The 23,757-nt window shown below is 41.8% G+C and overlaps 1 protein-coding gene across 3 annotated transcripts in view; it reads right to left on the bottom strand.

Moving 5' to 3' along the window:
* STX18 (syntaxin 18) overlaps window positions 1-23,757 on the bottom strand; it is a 124,511-nt gene that overhangs the window by 18,140 nt on the left and 82,614 nt on the right. For 2 of the 3 annotated variants that reach the window (XM_008017919.3, XM_073012507.1), the window contains exons 3-6: window positions 22,165-22,280; window positions 20,214-20,291; window positions 19,982-20,048; window positions 970-1,085 (exon numbers count right to left, since the gene is read on the bottom strand). In XM_008017919.3, the coding sequence (XP_008016110.1) occupies window positions 970-1,085; window positions 19,982-20,048; window positions 20,214-20,291; window positions 22,165-22,280 (377 nt within the window). Of the gene's footprint in view, window positions 1-969; window positions 1,086-16,372; window positions 16,426-19,981; window positions 20,049-20,213; window positions 20,292-22,164; window positions 22,281-23,757 lie in introns of all 3 variants that reach the window. The other variant, XM_038008712.2, reaches the window with a different exon arrangement.

Raw genomic sequence — 23,757 nt, forward strand, 5'->3', positions numbered from 1 at the left:
CAAAGGAAATACTCATTGGAGCTTTCCAGATTTTGGTTTTCAGATTAGAGATGCTCAACCGGTAAGTATAATGCAAAATATGCAAAAATTTGAAAAAACTCCAAATCCAAAACACTTCTGGTCCCAAGCATCTCAGATAAGAGATACTCAACCTGTAATTTCTGTGACATGTCCAGGACTGTGCCTAGCATCTGGAAGACAAGAGTTAATAAGAACTGCCATGAGACTATGTAGAAGGATGCCACAGGGGACTCCCAGGTCTCTCCTGGCTCCAGCACGCCAACAACCTGTGATTCACGCAAAGAACCCTGTTCCACTGTGTCTCTCGGATATAGCAAACTATGCAGGCATCCGTATGTGGGGGTGCCAGCCAGACACACAGATCGCAGACATCCATGACCACATTGTGTATGTGCCCCCACATTTTCGGACTTCATGGAGACCCTGTATTTCTTCTGCATCTCCTGTGCATCAGGAACTGTTCTAAGCCTTGGGCTGTCTAGTATCTGTGGTGACAGGCAGCACATCAATACAGATTTGCATTTTGTCCTGTTGGTTTGACTGGCTGTGAAAGGCCGCTGAGGTTGCACACTCTACCTGGGCGCAGGCCTGTAAGCTCAGAGCTGACATGCAGGGCACGGCTGCCAGGGAGGCAATGCTGCCTCTCCTGAGGCTGGCACACAGGGCTCCTGAGGCAGACAGATCCCGGCCTCACCCCTCTATAGCAGGCCCTTTCTCCTGCACCCCGCCAGCTCCCAGGTGACTGGGTGAAAGCACCTCTTGCCTCCGTGGCAGTCACGAAGATCAACTGTGACAGACACAAAGGCTGCCACCTCCTGCTTCCTTTGCTTTATGCAAATACAAACACCAAAACATGTCTGAGACTGTGCTACTTCGTTCCTGTGGTGTACTCTTGCCAACATGTCAAAAGGAAGAAATGCAAGGCAAGATATTCATCTCAATTCGTACCTGGATGTTCTTCAGTGGCAGGGTTTTCTTCAGAGTCTTTTGAAGGGCTCTGTGAAACTTTCTCAGAAGATGTGGATTCTCTTGTCTTTGTATTTGGTTCTGGTTCCAGCTTAGATCTAAAAATACATAATTAGCAGTCAGGTATTTTATTTCCATAACAGGATTCCTTTTTGACAACAGAAGAAGTCACATGTGACCCTGCAATTTTGTCCTGTGCCCCTGTACTGGGGAGCAGTCACTGCTTCTGGGCCCAGTGGCTATCCGGACACACCTCCACTGGGGCACTTAACACTGGCATTGCTGCCTGCAGGGTAGAGATTGTGCACACCCTCTGCATTTGCAGCCATGGCACAGTGACCAGCATGCAGGGGCAGGCTACAGTCGGTATGTGCTGAATATGCTCCATAGACTGACACCACACTCAACAAACCCAGGAAGCTGGATTGATGCTCACCCAGTAGTAGACACTAATGCAAAAAGATTGCTGAATATGTTATTAATTATAATATATAATACATATTATACATATATTCATATGTATACATACCCCCACACATATATACCCCCAACATATGTATACCCACACATATACACACACCACACACATATATATACCCACACACATATATATATATACCCTCCCACATATATACCCCCACACACACATATACCACCACACACATACCCACACATGTATACACACAATATATATACCACATATATATACCCCCCACACATATATACCCCCTACATACACACATATCCTCTACATACATGCATGTATATCCCCCCACATATACACATACCACACATATTCATACTCACCCACATACACACACACCATGTATACACACCCACATACATATACATATATATACCCCCACTCACATATATACCCCCTACACACACATACACACCATATATGTACACATATGCATATATACCCCCCACATATACCCTTCCACACACACATCACCTACACACACATATGCATATGCACACACACTGATATATACTCCCACATGTACACACACATATACCCCCACATACACACACACATACAAACACATGCATATATATCCCCTACCCATATATATATACACACACACCCCCCAACATATATACTTACACACACACATATATACCTATACCCACACGTGTACATGTTCTAAGTCACATCTTAATATAAGTGAACTCTGAAAGCACAAGTCCTTAAATACCCACTCGAAGGCACAGACTCGCTTCAGGACTGAGTCCTCTGCACTTGGCATTCCCCTGTTTCTTCCCCACAGGCTCTTCCCAGGACATCATCTTCCTTCCCGCCTGCAGGGCTTGGCTCAGTTTCACCTACTCAGAGAGGCCACCTCTGACTCTTCTATCAAGGAAAGGCTGCCTCCCACTCCTCTGCACCTGTTTTCTCCATAGCAGTTATCACAGTCTATAATCTGTTTGTTTATCTGTTGGTTGTCAGCCTTGCTCCTAGATCCCAGATTTTGGATTAGTGCCTGGTATTCAGTTTCATAAATATATGTTGAATGAATGAATGCATTATAAATACAAGTAAATGATTAATAAGAGAAAAAATTTTGGTTATGAAACAGTGGACTTTGTAATAGCTTTGCTAGAATCTACATAAACACTATAAAATTATAGTCAAGAGTGCTAAAAAGATCTAGGATAAATTCCATATTGTTAGGCAGAGAGACTATAATTAAAGGAACAATGTAAATGCATATTAGGGTGATATTACTAATGCCAACTAACATTTGTTAATGGCTTATATAGTGGACATTTTTTCTAAGCAATATATATGGATAAATTTATTTAATTTCGAATATCCCCATTAGGTAGGTACTAGTATTAACAACCTTTTAACAAAGGAGGAAACTGAGGCATAAAGAAGTTAGGAAACTTGCCCAGGTCACAGTAAGCAAATGGCTGGGCTGGGACATGACCTCAGGGAACCTAGCTCTGATGCCCATGCTTATAACAACTGCTCCATGTGGGGTATATTCTACCCATCCCGGACTGTGGGAAAGGACTTCTGTGGTCAAATCAGTCTGAGAAAGTTGAGTCAAACCTAGACAGGTGTTTCACTATATAAGTTTTCAGAGCCTTTAATATGCTCAAATACATTCTGAATTTCCAAAAAGGATGGCTTTTGCAAATAACCTGATTGTAGAGACTCTCTTCATAGAGTTTTTTGAGAGTAGTTTTCAAAAAAGATGATTTAGGAAATGCTCCTCTACAAAATTTAACAAAAAAATTTTTCAAAAGTAACTGTGTTATCAATCTTTTTAATTGTTCAGGTTACTACAGCTGAGTCATCAAACTTAGTGCCTTGAAACAGTGAGATTTATTACTGATCAGTGTTTCTGGGGTCAGGAATTTGGGAACACTTTGGCTGGGTGGTTCTGGCTCTGCGTGTCTCAGGAGGGTACAGTTAGAAGGCAACTAGGGCTGCAGTCATCTGAAGGGTTGACCAGGGCTGGAGGGTTCACTTCCAAGGAGGCCACACACATGGCTAGCAAGTTGGTGCTTGCTGGGAGCCTCATTTCTTCTTCATGGAGCTGCATGAGTGTGTTGCTGGTGCATGGCGGCACCTGCAGGGCTGGCAGTCTCAAAGACTTTGGTGGAAGCTTCAATGCCTTTCATAACCTTGCCTTAGAAGTCAGAAATCATGATCCTAGCCATATTCTACTGCCCAGCGCATTCGTGATGGTCCACTAGGGTTCAAGGGGAAGAAACTCAGACTCCAATTTGCTTTCTCAATGGAGCAGTGATAACATCACTTTCTAAGAAGAGCATGTGGTATGGGATATATTTGGGGGCAGCTTTCTTTGGAAAATACAATCTGCTATTCTAAGTATCAAAAGATGCACAAAGATAAAGTTATAAGGATATTCACCACAGCACTGCTTATAACAACAATAACAAAATGACTTAAATGTTCATCATAATGTACCTCATTTACAGTTGGAAGATACAATGAAAGAGACGATTCTACTTGCAATAGCCAAAACAAAACAAAAGATAGAAAACTAACAATATCAACAAAAACTTTAGAATAAACTTAAGCCCAAAGCCCATATGTAAAAAACCAAAAAAGACTTATGAAAGACACAAAGGAAAGAAAGGACACATCATTCTTGATAGAAAAAGAAATATAAAGATGTTAGTTCTCCCCAAGTTAATTTATAAGTGTAATGTGATCTCAATTAAAAAAAAAAATCACCAGGTCCCATCCTGAAGCTGGACAAATCAACTATGAAATTCATCTGGAAATAAGCAAGAATGGTCAGAAAAAGTGTAAACAAATATGGAACTCTAGTTAATGATATGCACACTAAAGTATTTAAGGGGAAGGGCACTGTTAGAAGTTTACTCTGAAATCTATTTTAAAAAGAGGCTAAATGAATATAGAATGATAGGCAGGTAAAAGCAGCATGTACAGTAAAATGTAAATGCTCAAATCTAGGGTATAGGTATACGGGCGTTCACTGCAAAGCTCAATTCTGCCATATGTTTGAAAAGATTTTTTTTTTTTTTTTTTTTTTTTTGAGACGGAGTCTCGCTCTGTCGTCCAGGCTGGAGTGCGGTGGCCGGATCTCAGCTCACTGCAAGCTCCGCCTCCCGGGTTCACACCATTCTCCTGCCTCAGCCTCCCGAGTAGCTGGGACTACAGGCGCCGCCACCTCGCCCGGCTAGTTTTTTGTATTTTTTAGTAGAGACGGGGTTTCACCATGTTAACCAGGATGGTCTCGATCTCCTGACCTCGTGATCCGCCCGTCTCGGCCTCCCAAAGTGCTGGGATTACAGGCTTGAGCCACCGCGCCCGGTCTGAAAAGATTTATAATGAAAATATCATGAAGATTAGGAAGGGGAGGGAATAATAGCCAAGAAAACCCTAAAAAACCAAGTGTGGTATTAGGGCATGAAAAGATTGACAGACCAATGAATAGGATATAAAATTCAAAACCGGACTCAATTGCATATGTGTATTTAATATATGATATGGTTTAATAAGTTGCACTGGGATAATTGGTAGTTATATGAAAGAAAAAATGTTTTCCCTTTCCCTACACTGTACACCAAGGTAAATTCCAAATGCATCAGAGATACACACATAAAAAAATGAACCACACATGTGAAAAAAAAAAATGGGTGAACCAAGTGTGGTGGCTCACCCCTGTAATGTCAGCACTTTGGGAGGCCGAGGAGGGCAGATCACTTGAGGTCTGAGGCCAGCCTGGCCAATATGGTGAAAGCCTGTCTCTACTAAAAATACAAAAATTAGCCGGGCGTGGTGGCACACACCTGTAGTCCCAGCTACTCAGCAGGCTGAGGTGGGAGAATTGCTTATACCTGGGAGGTGGAGGTTTGCAATGAGCCGAGATCACCCACTGCACTCCAGCCTGGGCGACAGAGGGAGAGTCCATCTCAAAACAAAACAAAACAAAACAAAGCACCATGAGTGGTGGGGGATGTTGATAGTGGCGAAGGCTATTGGTGGCAAAGGCTATTAGTGTACTGGCGGGTGGGGGGACAGTGAAGGGGGTATATGGGAACTCTTGGTACTTTTTGCTCAATTTTGCTATGAACCTAAAAACTGCTCTTAAAATAACAAGTTTATTTAAAAAAAAAACAAACCCACCATAGGTAAAGTAAAAAGAGAAAAAGACCAACAGCTCTATAGTAAACTAGGCAAGAAAGTTCACACAAATGTAAATGGCTTTTAAACATATGAAAAATGCTCAATCTTCCTCATAAGATGATGCATATCAACAACTACACTGCGTCATTATTTCTTGCCTACTGGGACTGGTGAAAACACCCAAATGTGAAGACATAATGGGTGGGTCAGGCTGTCAAGCAGGGCACTTCTGTATATTGATGGTGACCGTGCCAAACAGTGTGACTCCTATGGAGGGGACCTTGGTAATATCCTGCAAATTAACATGTATTTAATCTCTAATCCAGCAATCCCACTTACGGGACTCTATCCCAAAGATATAATGATAATATGAAAAGGTTATTGATTATAGCAACTTTGTAATTCAATTTTAATATGGCGAAGGCCTAGGAAAAATCCACATGTCCATCAACATAGACCTGGTGGAAGACACTCTGCAGTACTATGGAGCTGTAAAACAGAATGTATACCTTTATACAGTGCTCTAGAGCAATCAAACAAGACAGGAAAAAGCATGTACAGAAGGGATCTTCCTTATCTGATAAACATGTACAAAATCTACGGTGAGCATCATACTTTATGATAAAAGCCTAAGTGTTTTCCCTAGGATGAGGAACAAGGTAAGGACCTGGTAGATGTGAACAACAGAGGAAGAGAAAACAATTACAAAATCATTTTATGAGGCCAGTATTACCCAGATTCAGAAACCTATGAAGATATTACAAGAAAATTAGATACATATCTTCATGAACATAAAAGCATCCTTAATACAAGCAAACTGATTTTAGCAATATATAAAGACAATAATGTATCATGACCAAATGGGGTTTAACCCAGGAATACAAAGTTGGCTTAACATTTGAAAATCAATCAATGTAATACATCCCCTTAACAAAAAAAGAAAAAAGCCTACATGATCATTGCATTAGATGTAGAAAAAGCATTTGAAAAAGTCAAGATACCCTGATGATAAAAACTTTCAGCAAACTAGGAAAATAAGGTATGCAATAAAGGGATGACTCAGCAGGTATGTGGTGTTCAAATTCTGCACATTCCAAGGAAAAAACTGGCCCTTGCTTGGCTCCTGGGAGATAACCTCTAAGCTCCTAGAATATCTTGTCTGATAATAGTATCTTTGTATACCTGGGGACATTCCAGATAGTTTATGTTAACAGTGTGATTTATGACTGGGGGCCTGGGCCACTGTATCAGTGCACGGCAGACACACTTGATGGCAATTGAAGAAATGAGGGCTGCCATGTGGAGGTTGCTTGGTGGGAGGATGGCTAAGTGAAGGTGCCATATAAACTACATTCTTTTTACAAGCAGTGGTGGTTCTCCTGTCCAGCCCACTGCCACTGGACTGCTCTATAAATAAGCTCCCCCAAATAATCTCCGTTCTGTTTGTTGGCTTGGGGTCTCTTCTTCAGCCTCTCTGAACCAAGTGCCATCCCCACTGAAGTTAACAGGGGTCTGACATGACAATCAGTTGACCTCTGGAGGGGCTGGCGACTGAGTTAACTATGGCCTGCTATGCTAGCACTTCACATCTACATCACTGACCCCCAGTGAAGACCCTGAACACCAAGGCTCAGGTGAGCTTCCCTGATTGATAGTACCTGGTGACACAGGTATTGGGAGTCACATATTGGGAGAATTAAGTGCGTCTACACTATTCCACTGGGAGAGGACAGCTAGAAGCTTGTACCTAGTCTCTCCTGGACTTTGTCCTATGTTCCCTTTAGCTTTGGTGATTTTAATCTATATTCTTTCACTATAATATACTGTAACTGTGAGTATAATAGCGTTTCTGAGTTCTGTGAATTCTTGTAGGAAATCCCTCAATAAGAAAGGAAATTTCCTTAACCTGATAAAGAACAGCTACATAATATCTACTTCTGTGATATACACATAAAAAAATGAACCACAAATGTAAAAACAAAACAAAACAAAACAAACAAACATGGGTGCACTGGGTGCAGTGGCTCATGCCTGTAATCCCAACACTTCATACTTAATGGTGAAGTATTAAATCCTTGTCCCTTAATCAAGAGCAAGGAAAAGATGTCCATCCTAAACACTTCTATTCAATATGGTACCAGAGGTCCAGGCCCTAGCCAGTGCAATAAAACAAGAAAGGAACAAGAAATAAAAGGCATAAAGATTAAAAAGCAAAACTACTGTTATTCACATATGGTATGATTATGTATGTAGAAAACTGATAGAATTTACAAAAGAAGGCTGAGTGTGGTGGCTCACGCCTGTAATCCCAGCACTTTAGGAGGCTGAGGCAGGTGGATCACCTGAGGTGAGGTCAGGAGATCAAGAACAACCTGGCCAACGAGGTAAAATCTTGTCTCTACTAAAATACAAAACTTATCTGGGCATGGTGGCGGGTGCCTGTAATCCCAGCTACTCAGGAGGCTGAGGCAGGAGAACTGCTTGAACCCAGGAGGCAGAGGTTGCAGTGAGCCAAGATGGAGCCACTGCACTCCAGCCTGGGCAACAAGAACGAAACTCTGTCTCAACAACAACAACAACAAGAATTTACAAAAAAAGCTACTAGAACTACATGTGAATTACTCACAGTTGTAGACAGATCAATATACAAAAATTAATTGTATTTTTATATACTAGCAATGAGAAACTGGAAAATAACATTAACAAAATGGTATCATTTACAATAGAATAAAAAAATCCAGGAATAAATCTAACACAAAAGATGAGCAAGATGTCTACACTGAAAATAACAAAATATTGCTGAGAAAAAGAAATTTAAAAATAAAGTCAAAGACAGAAATAAATGCAAAGATATACCATGTTTGTGGATAGATGTTAAGATGCCCATTCTCCCCAGATTGATCTATAGATTCAACATAATCCCGATAAACATCCTGGCAGATTTTCTGATGAAATTGAAAAGCTGATTCTAAAGTTGATATGAAAATACACAAAAATCTAAAATAGCAAAAAAAAAGTACTGAAAAATTAGAAATCTGAAGGATTTACAACTAGCTGATTCCAAGACTTATGATAAAACCACAGTAATCAAGACAGTGTGGCAGTAGAATAAGGACAATCAGACCAATGATACTGAATAGAGTCCAGAAGCAGACATATACATGTTTCGGTCACCTGACTTTTGATGATGATGCCAGGTCAATTCAGTGAGAAAAAGAAAGTGTTTTAAACAAACATTGATATAATAAATAGATATTTATAAACAATAAAATAAACCTCAACCCCAGATATTTATATAGAATAAAATAAACCTCAACCCCATCTCATTCTATCAAAAAGTTGGTCTGAGACAGATGATAGACCTAAATAAACATACCACCCAGAATCATAAAGCTTCTAGAAGAAAACATAAAAGAATATCTTTGTGACCTTGGGGTAGACAAACTAAAAATTAATAAAATTCAACTTCCTCAAAATTAAACATTTCTGCTCACCAAAAGACACCATTAAGAAAACAAATAAACCATAGAATAGGAACAAATATTTGCAGCATGTATCTAAGGACGTGTATGCAGAATATACAAAGAACTCCTATACAAATCAACAGCCAAACAATCCTCCAATACAGAAATGAGTAAAAAATTTCAACAGATACTTCACAGGAAGAAAATAAATGGTCAATCAACACATGAAAAGGTGATTAACAATATTAGTCAGTGAGGAAATGCAAACTAAACCCACAATGAAATACGACTCCACATCCAGTAGAATGGCTAGAAAAAATGGCCAACGCCAATCGTGCCATGTGGAGGAACTGTAACTTTCACACATTGCTGGACAGTGTGTCAAATGGTGCTATCACTTTGGAAAACTCAAGACAGTTTCTTACTAAGTCTCTACTATGACAACCCACTTTTAGGTTGTTTACCCAAAAGAAATGAAAAAATAGGTCCACAGAAAGGCCTGTAAAAGAATGTTTACAGCAGCCTTATGCATTATAGCCAAAAAAATGGGAACACTTAAATGTCCACCAACAGGATGGATAAGCCAGTGCAGGTACTTTGATGCAATGCAATACCGTTCAGCAATGAAGAAGAACACAGCAAGGGTAAGTCTCAAAAAAATGTGTTAAGCAAAGGAAACAAAGCCAGGTAAAAACATAACTTAAAAGAGAAACCTATTTAAAGATAAACTGAGGATTTGCTCCCTGTTTGACACTAGGTATATACATATGCTTATTAAATTTAGTATCTGTGACTTAATATTTTACCTCAAATATTAGTTTGTGGGATGTAGGAATTGAGCAACCTGACATATGAACAAACTTTTAAACTAGCTTGACAAGATACTCATCTGCCAGAATTTTCAGATTTTTTTTCTAGTTACTAAATGACAAATAACAAAATTTCTTAGCCTGTTTTCCCACCTATAAAATGGGGCTCTGACTATCTTTCTTGTTAGAGTTACTGGTTTATATGTGCTTACTCAGCACAGTCTACATCACATAATAAGAGCTCAAAAATTAGCTATTACTACAACGATTACACTACTGCTGCTGCTGCTATTATTACTGTGAAATAACAAAAGGCAGAATGGTTTAATAAGACAATTTTTTTTGTGAAGTCTTAAAGGAATATACATTTTTTCCTCTGACAAGATGCAGACCAATGGAGGAACAGAAGAAAACTGCTGAAACAATCCATAAATAATGTAAATAATTCAGAGAAAAGAGTACACTGGTACAATCTGTACAAGGGACTCGGTAGGGTCTTCAGTGCTGGCCCAACTAGCTACTGATCTTCTGGCTGTCACTATGGAGGGGAAGGAGCCTTGACAGAGCAGCAGGGGAGTGGTCTGGGGTGGTGATCAAAGGCTACCACCTTTGGTCGAGTGGTGGGGGGCTTTCTCCTTGGTCACATTGCACATTAGACTGATCTGATGCCCTCCAAGGCTGTCGTGGCTGTCAGATTACTCCAGCAATTCCACAAATCCCATGACAGTCTAGAGGTGAGAGTCCTTAAACCACTGGTTGACTGGCTGCCTTGAAAAAGACACATTTACAATGGGATTTGGAGAAAACAAAGGGCTCAAATTCTAGAATGCCACTATTTTTAATGTGGTCTTGGATGGGTTTTATTTTATCCTTTTTTTTTTTTTTTTTTTGGACAGAGTCTCACTCTCCATCACCCAGGCTGGAGTGCAGTGGCACGTTCTCAACTCACCACAACCTCTACCTTCCAGGTTCAAACGATTCTTGTGCCTCAGCCTCCCGAGTAGCTGGAATTACAGGCATGCACCACTATACCCAGCTAATTTTTGTATTTTTAGTGGAGATGGCGTTTCACCATGTTGACCAGGCTGGTCTCAAACTCCTGATCTTAAGTGATCCACCTGCCTCGGCCTCCCAAAGTTCTGGGATTATAGGCATGAGCCACCACACACAGCCAATTTTATTCTCTTTCTCTAAGTTTTCTTCATCTGTAAAACGGAGAAAATACCACCTTTCCCAAAGACTTATTTCGAAGATTAAATGGGATCACTCATGAGAAAGTGCCTGGCATGAAGCCTGGCACACAGTAGGTGCTCCTCTGGTTTACCACTTAACCTCTAGGCCTTGGTTTTCTTTTTTTTCTTTTTCTTTTTCTTTTTTTTGAGACAGAGTCTCGCTCTGTCGCCCAGGCTGGAGTGCAGTGGCCAGGTCTCAGCTCACTGTAAGCCCCACCTCCCAGGTTTACGCCATTCTCCTACCTCAGCCTCCCAAGTAGCTGGGACTACAGGCGCCCGCCACCTCACCCGGCTAGTTTTTTGTATTTTTTGGTAGAGACGGGGTTCCACCGTGTTAGCCAGGATGGTCTCGATCTCCTGACCTCGTGATCTGCCCGTCTCGGCCTCCCAAAGTGCTGGGATTACAGGCTTCAGCCACCGCACCCGGCCGGCCTTGGTTTTCTTAACTGTAAAATGGCTTTCAGTATCTTTCATTCCAACCCAACACCACAGGGTTCATTCTGGCTTTATCCCTTTCATTCTTCTAAGTGAGAAACCTGGCTTCCAATATCCTTCCAACAATATCTACTACTAAAGTTGTTGCAAATGCTAAAAAAGTAGTAGACCACACTAAAAAAGTAGTAGACCAAAAAAAAGTACCTTATGAAAAATACTATTACATTACTTCCATTTCTCCCATGGACCCCATTTTTTTTTTTTAAGATAAGGTCTCACTCTGTTGCCCAGGCTAGAGTGTAGTGTTGTGATCATAGCTCACTGCAGCCTTGAACTCTTGGGCTTAGGTGATCCTCCCACCTCTGCCTCCTGAGAAGCTGGGACTATAGGTGCATGTCACCACACCCAGCTAATTTTTAAATTTTTTGTAGAGATAGGGTCTCACTATGTTGCCCAGGTTGGTCTTAAACTCCTGGCCTCAAGCAATCCTCCCACCTTGGCCTCCCAAAGTGCTGGGATTATAGGTGTGAGTCACTGTGTGCAGCACCCCCACTCTATTTTGACCTGTTATCTCAATAATATCCTTTATAACAATAGCATCACACATTGCTCCTAACTAGTACTTCTCTTCAGTCTCCTTTGTTTGGAACGGCTCTTCGGTCTCCTTGAGTTTCATGACGTCAACACACAATCATGTGTCACTTATTCTGTAAGGCTCTCTGTATTTGAGTTTGATGTTTCCTCGCGGTCTTTCCTCAAGTCTTGCTTCTTTGGCAGAAATCACAAAAGTGATGCTTTCTTCTCGCTGCATCCTATTAGGTTGTGTGTTTTACTTTGCCCACTTGATGAAGGTGGTGACTGCCAGGTTTCCCCGCTGTCAAGTTATTGTCTTCCGCTTTGTAATTAGTACGTACCAGGGGAGGAGTGCTTTCACACTATGTATCAGTTTCAATCTTTCAATTTATCCATTTACTTACTCCTATTTAGATGGATTCATAATGTCCTATCTCATTGAATGGGTTATAAGGTGCTACTGTCATTTATTTTTATGCTTAAGTTATCTCTGATTTGGCCAGTAGACGCCGCTTCAAATTGATGGCGGTGTCCTTTAGACACGTCCTAACGTTCTGAGCCCTTCCTTGTTCCAGGTTTATTTTATATGTTCCCTGCTCCAGTTTAAGAATCAGCCATTTCTCTAAGAGGCCTGGCTCCCTGAAGGTGAAATTGGTATTCAGAAGACAAGATCTGAGTGCTAACTATGCTTATTGCTATTACAGTGTCACTGTTTCCAGGCCTTCTCAGTGGCCAGAGCAAGAAAATACATGCATGCATTTTCATACACGTATATAAATGTGTACATATACACACATTTACAACCACAGGTACTTCTGTATTGATCTTTGGAAATTGAAAACTGTGAATTCGTGCCAGTATCTTTCATTTCCACCCAAGACCACAGACAGGGCTTTTCCCCTTTCACTTCTCCTATAGTGAGAAACCTAGCTTTCAATATCCTCCTTTATTTATTTAGAGACAGTGTCTCACTCTGTTGCTCAGGCTGGAGTGCAGTGGCTCAATATCAGCTCACTGCCACCTGCGCCTCCTGAATCAAGTGATTCTGGTGCCTCAGTCTCCCAAGTGGCTGGGACTACAGGTCATGCTAATTTTTCTTTTAGTAGAGATGGGGTTTTACTATATTGCCCAGTCTGGTCCCGAACTCCTGGCCTCAAGCAATCCAACTGCCTCAGCCTCCCAGAATGCTGGGATTACAGGCGTGAGCCACCACACCCAGCCACCTCCTTTATTTATTATTTCATCTATTCTCCTAAATGTAACCACCCGCCTCTAATACCCGCCTCCATTCCTCTCCAGCATGGATCAGTCCCTCTCCTGACTTAGGCTATAACTGCCCATGCTAAGCCACCTTCTCCCTGCTTGGGTCAGGCACCCTGCCCTGGAAAACTGCTGCTCCCCACCACTGCAGATGCCCACCTTACCCCTGCCTCACTGCATGGCTTCAGGACTGACTTCTTCAAGAAGTCAAAGGGCTTCACTGACTTTTAAATAAAGGACTCCTTTAATGTCTGTCATCCTTTGTGTCCAGAGGATGCTAATGTACGAGTTTCCAATTTAAAATGAATCAAAGACTACAGTGCAGCAGACTCAAAGTTGAGTGCCTTTCTTTTTTTTAAGTGATAAAAACACATTCTAATTATATACAGAATGTCTACTAAAGTCCTCAGGGAAATTACACATTAACTAGTTGAAGCCAATTTGGGGGAAAGAAAGAAATTTTCAAAAAGCCATCAGAAAGATCGGTTTATGCCCCATGATTTATTTAAACTGATTTCTCTAACTGAAGGCTGAACATTTTAGAACTGCAATCAAACAGTTTCTACCTGGCCGGCATCTGTTTCCAGGTCCCTTATTAGAAAACCCTCAGGGTTCTATTTAAAATTTAAAAAGAACACAGATAGAAGAGAGGAAGAGAGACAGATTTTTCAGTTTTGAGACAAGAAAATATGTGGGAGGTTTTTGCAAACCTTAAATACAGCCTGCTACAGTCAATAGACAAAAGTAATTGTTTCCGATTTCAGTGGGGTTCTTATACAGCCGTACCTTGTTTCAGTATGCCTTGCTTTATTGCACTCTGCAGATACTGCATTTTTCATTTGTTTTTACAAATGGAGGGTTTGTGGCAACACTGCATGGAGCAAATCTATTAACGTCATGTTTCCAACAACATGTACTCACTTTGTGTCTCTGTGTCACATTTTGGTAATTCTCAAAATACTTCAAACTTTTTCATTATTATTATATTTCTATGATCTGTGATTAGTAATCTCTGATGTGACTTTTGTAACTGTTTTGGAGTGCCCAAAGCTCGTTCACATAAGATGGCATACTTCTTAAGTGTTGTGTGTGCTCTGAGTGCTTCCCGGCCCAGCTGTTCCTAACTCTCTCCCTCTCCTCGGGCCTTCCTATTCCTGGGGACATAATCCAGGCCAATGAATAAGCCAGCAATGGCCTCTAAGTGTTCAAGTGAAAGAAGAGTTGCATGTCACTCACTCGAAGTCAAAAGCTAGAAATTATGAATCTTAGGAAGAAGGTGGGTCTAAAGCCGACATAGGCTAAAAGTTAGACCTCTTGTGCCAGTCAGTCAGTCAAGCTGTGAATGCAAAGAAAAAGTTACTAAAGGAAATTAAAGCACTACTCCAGTGAATATCCAAATGATAAGAAAGCAAAACAGCCTTATTGCTTATGGGAGAAAGTGTGAGTGGTCTGGAGAGATCAAATCAGTCACAACATTCCCTTAAGCCAAAGTCTAATTCAGCACAAGGCCCTAACTAACTCTCTTTGATTCTGTGAAGGCTAAGAAAGGTGAGGAAGCTGCATAAGAAAAGTTGAAAGCTAGCAGAGGTTGGTTCGTGACATTTAAAAAAAGTCAATTCCATAATGTAAAAGTGCAAGGTAAAATAGCAAGTGCTGACACAGAAGCCGCAATAAGTTATCCAGAAGATCTAACTAAGATAATTGATCAAAGTGGCTATACTAAACAACAGATTTTCAATTTACATAAAACAGCCTTCTATTGGAGGTAGATCCCATTTAGGACTTCCATAGCTACAGAGAAGTCAATGGCTGGCTTCAATGCTTCAAAGAATAGGCTGACTTGCTTGTTAAGGGCTAATGCAGCAGATGATTTTAAGCTGAAGCCAATGCTCATTTACCATTCCAAAAATCTTGGGCATGGTGGCACATGCCTGTAGTTCCAGCTACTCGAGAGGCTAAGGTGGGAGGACTGCTTGAGCCCAGGAGTTCAAGGCTGCAGTAAGCCATGACTGCCACTGCACTCCAGCCTGGGTGGCAGAGTGAGACCCTAAACTCAAAATAAACAAAAAAACCTCACATTTCACAAGGCTACAGTTACTACAGATAGTGATTCCTCTGGCAGATCTGGGTAAATTGAAAATCTTCTGAAAAGGATTCACCATCTTAGACGCCATTAAGAACATTCGTGATTCATGGGGGGAGGTCAAAATATCAACTTTAACAGGAGTTTGGAAGAAGTGGGTTCCAACACTCACGAATAATTTTGAGGGGTTCAAGACTTCAACGGAGGAAGTCACTGCAGATGTGGTGGAAATAGCCAGAGAACTAAGATTGGAAGTGGAGCCTGAAGATAGGGCTGAACTGCTGCAATCTCACGATCACACTTGAAAGGATGAGGAGCTGCTTATTATGGATGAACCAAGAAAGTGGTTTCTTGAGATGGAATCTGCTCTTGGTGAAGAGACTGTGAACATTGTTGAAATAACAAGGAAGGGCTTAGAATATTGCATAAACTTGGTTGACAAAGTGGCAACAGGGTTTGAGAGGACTGACCCCAATGTTGAAGAAGTTCTGCTATGGGTAAAATGCTATCAAACAGCACTGCACACAATAGAGAAATCTTTCGTGAAAGGAAGAATCAGTTGATGCAGCGAACTTCATTGTTGTCTTATTTTAAAAACTGCTACAACCACCCCAACCTTCAGCAATCCCCACCCTAAATCAGTCAGTAGACATCAACACTGAGGCAAGGCCTTCTACCAGCAAAAAGATTACAACTCACCTAAGGCTCAGACAAACATTAGCATTTTCAGCAATAAAGTATGTTCTGATTAAGGTATGCACATGACTTTTTTAGACATAATGCTATTGCACACTTTATAGTATAAACAAAGCTTTTATATGCACTAGGAAACCAAAATGTTTCTGTGACTTGCTTTATCGTGATATTCACTTTGTTGCTGTCTGGAACCACACCTGTGATATCTCCGAGGTATGCCTGTACTTCTTTTATGCCTCCAACAAAGGCTCTGGGTAGAAAGAAGATACTTTTGATATATAATATCATGGTACTATAATTTTAAAACTAGCTTTCAGACAAACGTATCCACTCAGGCACAGGTACCGTGAACCCCAAAAGCAGGAGATGTTTCACACTACCTCAGTGACGCCACCTTTACCACTACTCAGTCACTCACTCAATTTACTGGACATATACTACATACTAGGTGACTTTCTAACCCAGCGCTACTCCAAATGTGGTCCATGGAACAGAACCAGACCATGGACTGTCTGTTACTGGTTTGCTACAAGGTAAGTACAAAAGTGAAGAGTAAGCATCTAGAAACATTTATAGCAATCTGACATTGCCATTTAATCAGTGGTCTCATTTCGCTGGACAGAGCATAGACAAGCTCAGGAGTTGTCAGACTACTGTGGTGAGTTACTGTGGCTGTGGTCCAGGCATCCTGGACCTTCAATGCCATGCTGTTTAGCCTTTGTAAGACATGGAAGCAAGGGAGTGATAAAATCACACGTACATTTTAGTCAGATGCCTTGTGCCTAAAGACGAGGAAAGGACAAGAAGGAGGGCGTTGAATGAACTACACTGTGAAGGGTCACATCATTATTTCCCTCAAGCTCTTTTGCACAAAGTAATTGGCACAGGGCAGCTAACAATGTGGCAGGAGACAAGGCTATACTTTGCTGTCTAAATGAGAACAATTCCCATCTGACCGATTTTAATGTGTATTTTAGTCGAGGCCTCTGCTGAGAAACAGGAACTAAGGTAGCAGCAAAAATCTCTTCTTCCTTTACTTGGGTACCTGTTAAGTCCACTTGGGATAGTGAAGGAGAAATGTGCATTCCTCTCCCAGGTGAGTGTGAGACCCAGTGACCACCACAGCATCTTGATGACAAATCACACATCATCAGAGGCCTACCTCCTCCTCCATAACATCTTGGAGCTAACTGGTTTCACTGTGCCCCAGACCTTCAGCTCAAACTCTTCCCCAGGTCTGGACTGCTTTCTATCTAATTCACACACCCAGATATTTGTCTTTTGACAGCCAACACAAATCCCATTGCTTGAGAAATCTGCTCCAATTCCCCTGAGATTCAAATCTTGATTCAGCTGTGATGCTGGACAGCTAACCCAAACTTGCTGAGCCCCAATATCCTAATTCAGAAAATGAAATACTAATATTTATTGATATGGTGGCTTTTTGAGGATTAATAAAATAAAATAATATACTGCCTGGCACATGGCAAATGCTTAATGGTAGAAAATATTAATAGTACAAATTAACAGTTATTAACTCACTTTAAGTGTTTTATCTGTATCTTCATTTTGTTCTCACAACAACACTACAAGTTAGGTACTATTAGTTTTCCCATTTTATAGGTAAGGAAACAAAAGCACAGAACAGTTAAGCAATCTGCTCAAAGTCACATAGTTTTAAAGTGGCAGAGCCAGGATTCAAACACAGGCTGTCTGGCTGCAGAGTCTGGCTCTTAGGCACCATACTATGCCACTTGATCGTACCATTTCCCCCTCTGAGCTTACTACCAACTTTGCTAATTACGACATATCCTGATTAAGCTAATTTTTCATGTTTAAAAGCAACCCAGTCTGCCTCTAAGCTCCCTAAGTGCAAAGACTTAATCTATGGCTTCATTCAATCTACTCTCTCAGTGCATTATATAATAGTAGCTATTGCTGACAGTTAACTTGACTTTATCTGCTTACTATCTTCCATAAATGCTTCTATTTGTTGGCATTAACAATTTCAAATCTGTTTCACAAATGTGCAGAAAAGGGTTCACATAGTAGGCCTGAGACTGCTATCCTTAGAAAGGCCTGCTTGCAAGGTTAACCCTTGCCTGCTGTCTGAGAAGTTGGACTTTGGCAGAATTTATGCCATCCTAATTGATAAAAACAGGTCACCGTGCCTGAACTGTTTTGCAAAAAAAAATGCAGTTTTAATGCAGTTCAGTGCAGTACATCTGCATTCCTCCTGGGAGTCTAGAGTTTTGGTACATGCCAGGTGTGAGGTGCCTATGTGACCAACCCCTAACAGAATTCTTGGGCAGTGAGTCACTAATGAGCTTCCCTGGTAGACAACACTTCACATGCTGTCATAGGTCACATGCTGTGCGACTCCACTGGGAGAGGACTCTTAGAAGCTCATGCCTGGTTTCCTCTGGACTTCTGTCTCACGTGCCTTTTCCTTTGCTGTTTTGCTTCGTATCCTTTCAGTGTGACAAATCATAGACAGGAGCAGGACTGTATGTTGAGTCCTATGAGACCTTCTAGTGACTCCTAGAACCAGAGAGTAGTGCTAGGGACCCCTGACACAATAAGAATTTAAAAAATGTGGGCTGGGCATGGTGGCTCACGCCTGTAATCCAGCACTTTGGCAAGCCAAGGCAGGAGGACTGCTTGAGTCCAGGAGTTTGACACCAGCCTGGGCAACATAGTGACATCCCACCTCTATAAAATAAAATTTAAAAATAGGCAGACATGGTGGCACATGACTGTAATCCCAGCTACTTGGATGGCTAAGGTGGGAGGATTGTTTGAGCCCAGGAGGTCATGCCACTGCACTCCAGCCTGGGAGATAGGGTGAGACCCTGTCTCAAAAATAAATAAATAAATAAATAAATAAATAAATAAATAAATGTGTCCCCAAACAGTTATGTGATGCTATCTTCTGAAAGAACATCCTAAAACATTTCCAAAGCTAGTCTAGAAATGGTCCAGGTTTGGACATTTGTTCACCAATATATTCAATCTCCAAGACTGGCCAAGCTGCAGTGGGAACAACCATGAGGACATAGCTCTTGCATTCCAGATGCTCACGTGAGCCCAGAGGGGAAGACAGGCAGGCACCATGGGAAATACAGTAGTCTGGCCCTGCTGCTTCCTGGCTGTGTGGCCTTGGATGAGTCGTTTACCCTGCTGGAGAGTCACTGTCCTCACCTGCTGATGGGCCTCCTCAGAGTGCCTGCACAGAACAGGCAGTGGGGTTGGAGGAAGGTGAGCACTCAGAGCACGTGGCATCGAGCAAGTCTGTCACAGGTGACCTGAGGACAGCCTCACAGTGGCCTGCTTGCTGTGCCCTAGCTCTTCTCTCAGGAATACACTTTCAGGGACAACAAGAAGGGGTATGGGGGTCAAAGAGATTGAGGTAAAATGGCTCAAAATGTGCCAGCCTCATCAGGTTATTAAGAGACAAAATGGGCAAGAGCACAGATTTTGGACCAACAGCCTGCTTGGGCTGAAACCCCAGCTATGCAGCCTGTGGGACTGTGAGACCCTGGGTGAGTGGCCAAGCCTCCTAAGCCTCAATTTCCTCATTTGTAAAATGAGGGAGGAATCAGTACCTGCCTCATGAGGGTTTGTTGTGGGCTAATAAAGTGACTAGCATGGTGCCTGGCACACAGTGAGTGCCCCATAGCGCTAGCTATGGCATTTTGTGAAGAAGTTCAAACATGGTAAGTTGCATAGGGTAAGTGCTCTACAAACTTTAACTGCTATTATTAGTAGTACTATTATTAAGAAAAACCAATGAAGGCAATACTTACAATCTTTTCTTATCCACCACTCTTTTAACTCGGATGGCTCTCTGTTCTGAGTAAAGTTTACAGACTCCTGTTGCAGGGGAAAATACCAGAAGAAAGACTGCTTAAAACAGCTTCTCAGGCAAAGGCATCATTAAATATAATGAGACACTACAGTCTTCAGCTAGCAAAGCTAAATTCTGCATCACATCTATTGTGAAATGCCACATTTGACCTTTAAAAGAAAATGAAATACTTTTTAAGTAATCTTCAATGAAATCCAAAACAGCAGTCCTGTGTTCCTTCACTTGCTGGGAATGTATCTCCTTGTGAGCTGTAACAGAAAAGGACAATGTTCAGGTCTTCGCATTCAATTATCCTAAAGAGCAATTCATCAGCTTCCTCACAACACTTTCTTTACTGAGAGTATTTTTTAAAACACAGCTATAAAACAAGTCTTGTGTCAAGACACTACATTTTTAGAAGAGTAAGATTTATTAGGCTTCACAAAAGTGAAAGATTAAACCTGTAGAAAAACTATAGTCAAATAATTTATGGTTTATCAGAACACTTAAGGATAGTATTTGATGCAGCCACTTCTTGAATGCTGACCCCCATCTGTGTTAACAGCATCCAATGCTCAAGCTGACCTTCAGGGAACATGTTTAAATAATTGAAATCACACACTCCTCCCTGACTGAACCTGTGCTGCTTTTCAGCCTGTAGTGCCCCATCCTCTCCCCCAGGTCACTCACATTCTGAGGGTCCCTTAGACAATGAGTCAAACTTTCCGTCTCCAGGAAACCTTCTATGACTCCTAGCCACACAGATGCCTTTCTCCTGGGATCCACCACACAGAAATGTGCTAAAAGGCCTTACCAGACCTAAAGTCTGTGCCACTGGTTTTGGTACGACAGTGACCACTAAATGAGAGATTGAGTGCCTACTGTGTGCAGGTGCTCTGCTAGCACTTTTACATATGTACTGCTAGTAACTAAAATAGCAATTCCGAGTTTCCTCATTTCACACATGAGGAAATTAAAGTTCAGAGGCAATAAATAGCCCAAGGTTAGATGGTTTCATATGTAAATGTAGGTTTTGTTAATATTCCTGTGTATTTTTTAGGTCTCTCAATGAATATATATGCCCTTAAGGGGAAAGGGCATGATTTCTGTCTTTACTATAGGGCTGCCTAACCCAAGATTCATGTGGGGGACTCAGGAGCTCTGTGAAATTGCATATAGAATTTTGTGTATGTACATTTTTCTGGCAAGAATGCCTATTGCTTCCATCAGAGTCTGCAAGTGGTCCATCAGCATTCTAATAAAAACCTCCCAAACAGAAGTCTGTGTTGTGAGCACAACAGCATCTGGCAGCTTTGAACTCTACTTACTATTTAATGTACTCTGTATCTGCCTAAGCAAATTAAAAAAGAATCAAGAAAGAGGCGTGACTTGGGAAGCCATCTCATTGTCTCAGTGAGAATTAAACATCAATGAAAGTGAGATAATAAGCACCCTAGTGCCAGACATGGTTCTAAGCATGCTGTAGGAATTTAACTTAATTCTCATAACAACCCTAGAGATACATCCCCTAATTGTCTGCATTTCATAAACAAAAAACAAGGCCCAGGGAGATTAAGTGACTTGCAGAGGGCTATATGGCTCGGACGGGTGGAGTTGGGGTGCAACCTAGGCAGTCCTGGATCCAGAGCCTTCCTAACCTTGAAGGTTTGATAGGAAAGTTTACTTGAATATTACAAGTAGAGAGCTTAAGTACCCTGGGCTGCTGTCAACCCCCATCCCACTAAATGCCACACAGAACAGAGGCACACATACGCATACACACATACACACCCATACACATACAATTTGCCACACAGAACAGATGCGCGCACGCGCACACACACACACACACACACACACACAATTTGTCTTCACTGTCCCTGGTCCCTAGGTAAAGTTTTGGTTCTGTTTGGAGAGGTCCTTTCCATCTCCCTGCTCCCATTGGTTTAACTTGAAAGATGCAGCCTTTTCAGTACTTTTAACAGCTTTGGTTAGAACACTGATAAGAAAGAAAAGATTTTAATGTTTTGAAACCTAAATCAAAATAAGAAGAGATAATTTTAACCGGCCACACCATATGAATCTTGTTTAACTACCTGCTTTATTCATGGTTGCCCGTTTGCATCTTTCAGAGCACTTTACCTTCTGTTCGTAGTTGTTGAATTGCTTCTGAACAGGTCCTCATGAATATCTGGGCATCCTGGTCTATCTGGTCTCGTTCTGTGTCTGTCATCCTCCCATATTCAGACATGGTATGGCTAAAAAAAGACAGCAAAGGAAAGGGCAGCAGCAAATGATAACATAATATAGTCTGAGTGGGATGGGAAGAGAAGAAAAGGCCTCCCTCATCAAGTGACATTCAAGCTGAGACTTGAAGGGTGAGGAGGAACAGGCCAGGTGAAAAGGTGAGAGAACCATCTAGATAGATAGATAGCAGAACTAACACATATGAAGGGTGTGTGGTGGAAAACCCTCTGGAATAGACCCAACTGACGTAAGCCAGATGGGGAGAGGGAGAGGGAGAAGGAGCGTGGAGTGAGGGCTGGAGCATAAGCTGGGCTATGAAGAATGTAGGCTCTGCTTTGAGAGCAATGGGGCAGCTACTGAGGGGTCTCAAACCACACAATGACCGAATCAGAGGGTGGAGGGTGTTCCCGAAACATTTCAGGCACACTCCCACCTCAGGACCTTTACATGTGTTGGTTGTCTCCTCCTCTGGAATGTTCTTTCCCCAGATAGCTGCATCAATGGATCCCTTACTTCTTTTAGGTGTTTACTCCATGTTGCCCTCTGAATGAGGCCTTCCCTAATCCTTCTTTATAAACTGTCCCTTCCCTGACATTTTCTATCCCACTTCCCTTCTTCCTTCCCCACAAAGATACTTATCCCACTCTAACATTCCCTATATTTTGCGTAATTATTTCTTTTCTTGCCTGTCTCTCCCCTCTAAAAATGTAAGTTCCACAAAGGCAAGGACTTCTGTTTGTTCACTGCTGTATCCCCATCATCAAGAGCAATGCCTAGCATTTTTAGTAGGCTGATCAATTAATAAATCAGTAATCAAATACTTTTGAATGAACTGAACAAATGAATGAGTTGGAGAATGTGCTTGATACACAGCTACGATTGTGCTGTCTAGTAAGTTCCTCCTGAACCAATTTTTTCCTCCACCTCAAGACAGGTAGGCATCCCCGTCCCAAAGCCTTCTCTAGGAAACTTAAGGCACAAACAAACAGGGAATACCCCCATCCTGAGGACAGGCCCTTCTAAAAAAGAAAGGGGTGAGATGAGCACAGAGTTCTCACTCCCAATCACCTGATAAGCATCCCCTCCTCCCTTGGAGTCACCCCTACCCCACGACCCCCACCCCACTTCCACATTTTCTGAGGGAGAGTTGAAAAGGAAACCCCACAGCCTCCAGCCTCCTAGGGAATACATGATCCTCTCTCCATGGAACTTGAAGAGTGACATGGAATTAGTTCCTTATTCCAATGCTCCTTAGGATCTTGTTCTGTTAGTTACTTAGGCTTGGGATGGTAACCATGAGAGAATGGACTCCATCCAAGGGAAGACCCAACAGTGAGACAAAAGCACCAAGTCAGCAAGCTCAATCCCCTCTCCCCAACCCAAGCCCACCCCCAATCCCAGATGAATGGCTCCCCTCTGGGGAGGAGCCAGAGTAACAAGCAGAGGGACCAAAGCCTCAGATTCATCCCTACTAGGAACCTTCTTATC

Source organism: Chlorocebus sabaeus, chromosome 27, assembly GCF_047675955.1.
Source record: "Chlorocebus sabaeus isolate Y175 chromosome 27, mChlSab1.0.hap1, whole genome shotgun sequence".
NCBI lineage: Eukaryota > Metazoa > Chordata > Mammalia > Primates > Cercopithecidae > Chlorocebus > Chlorocebus sabaeus.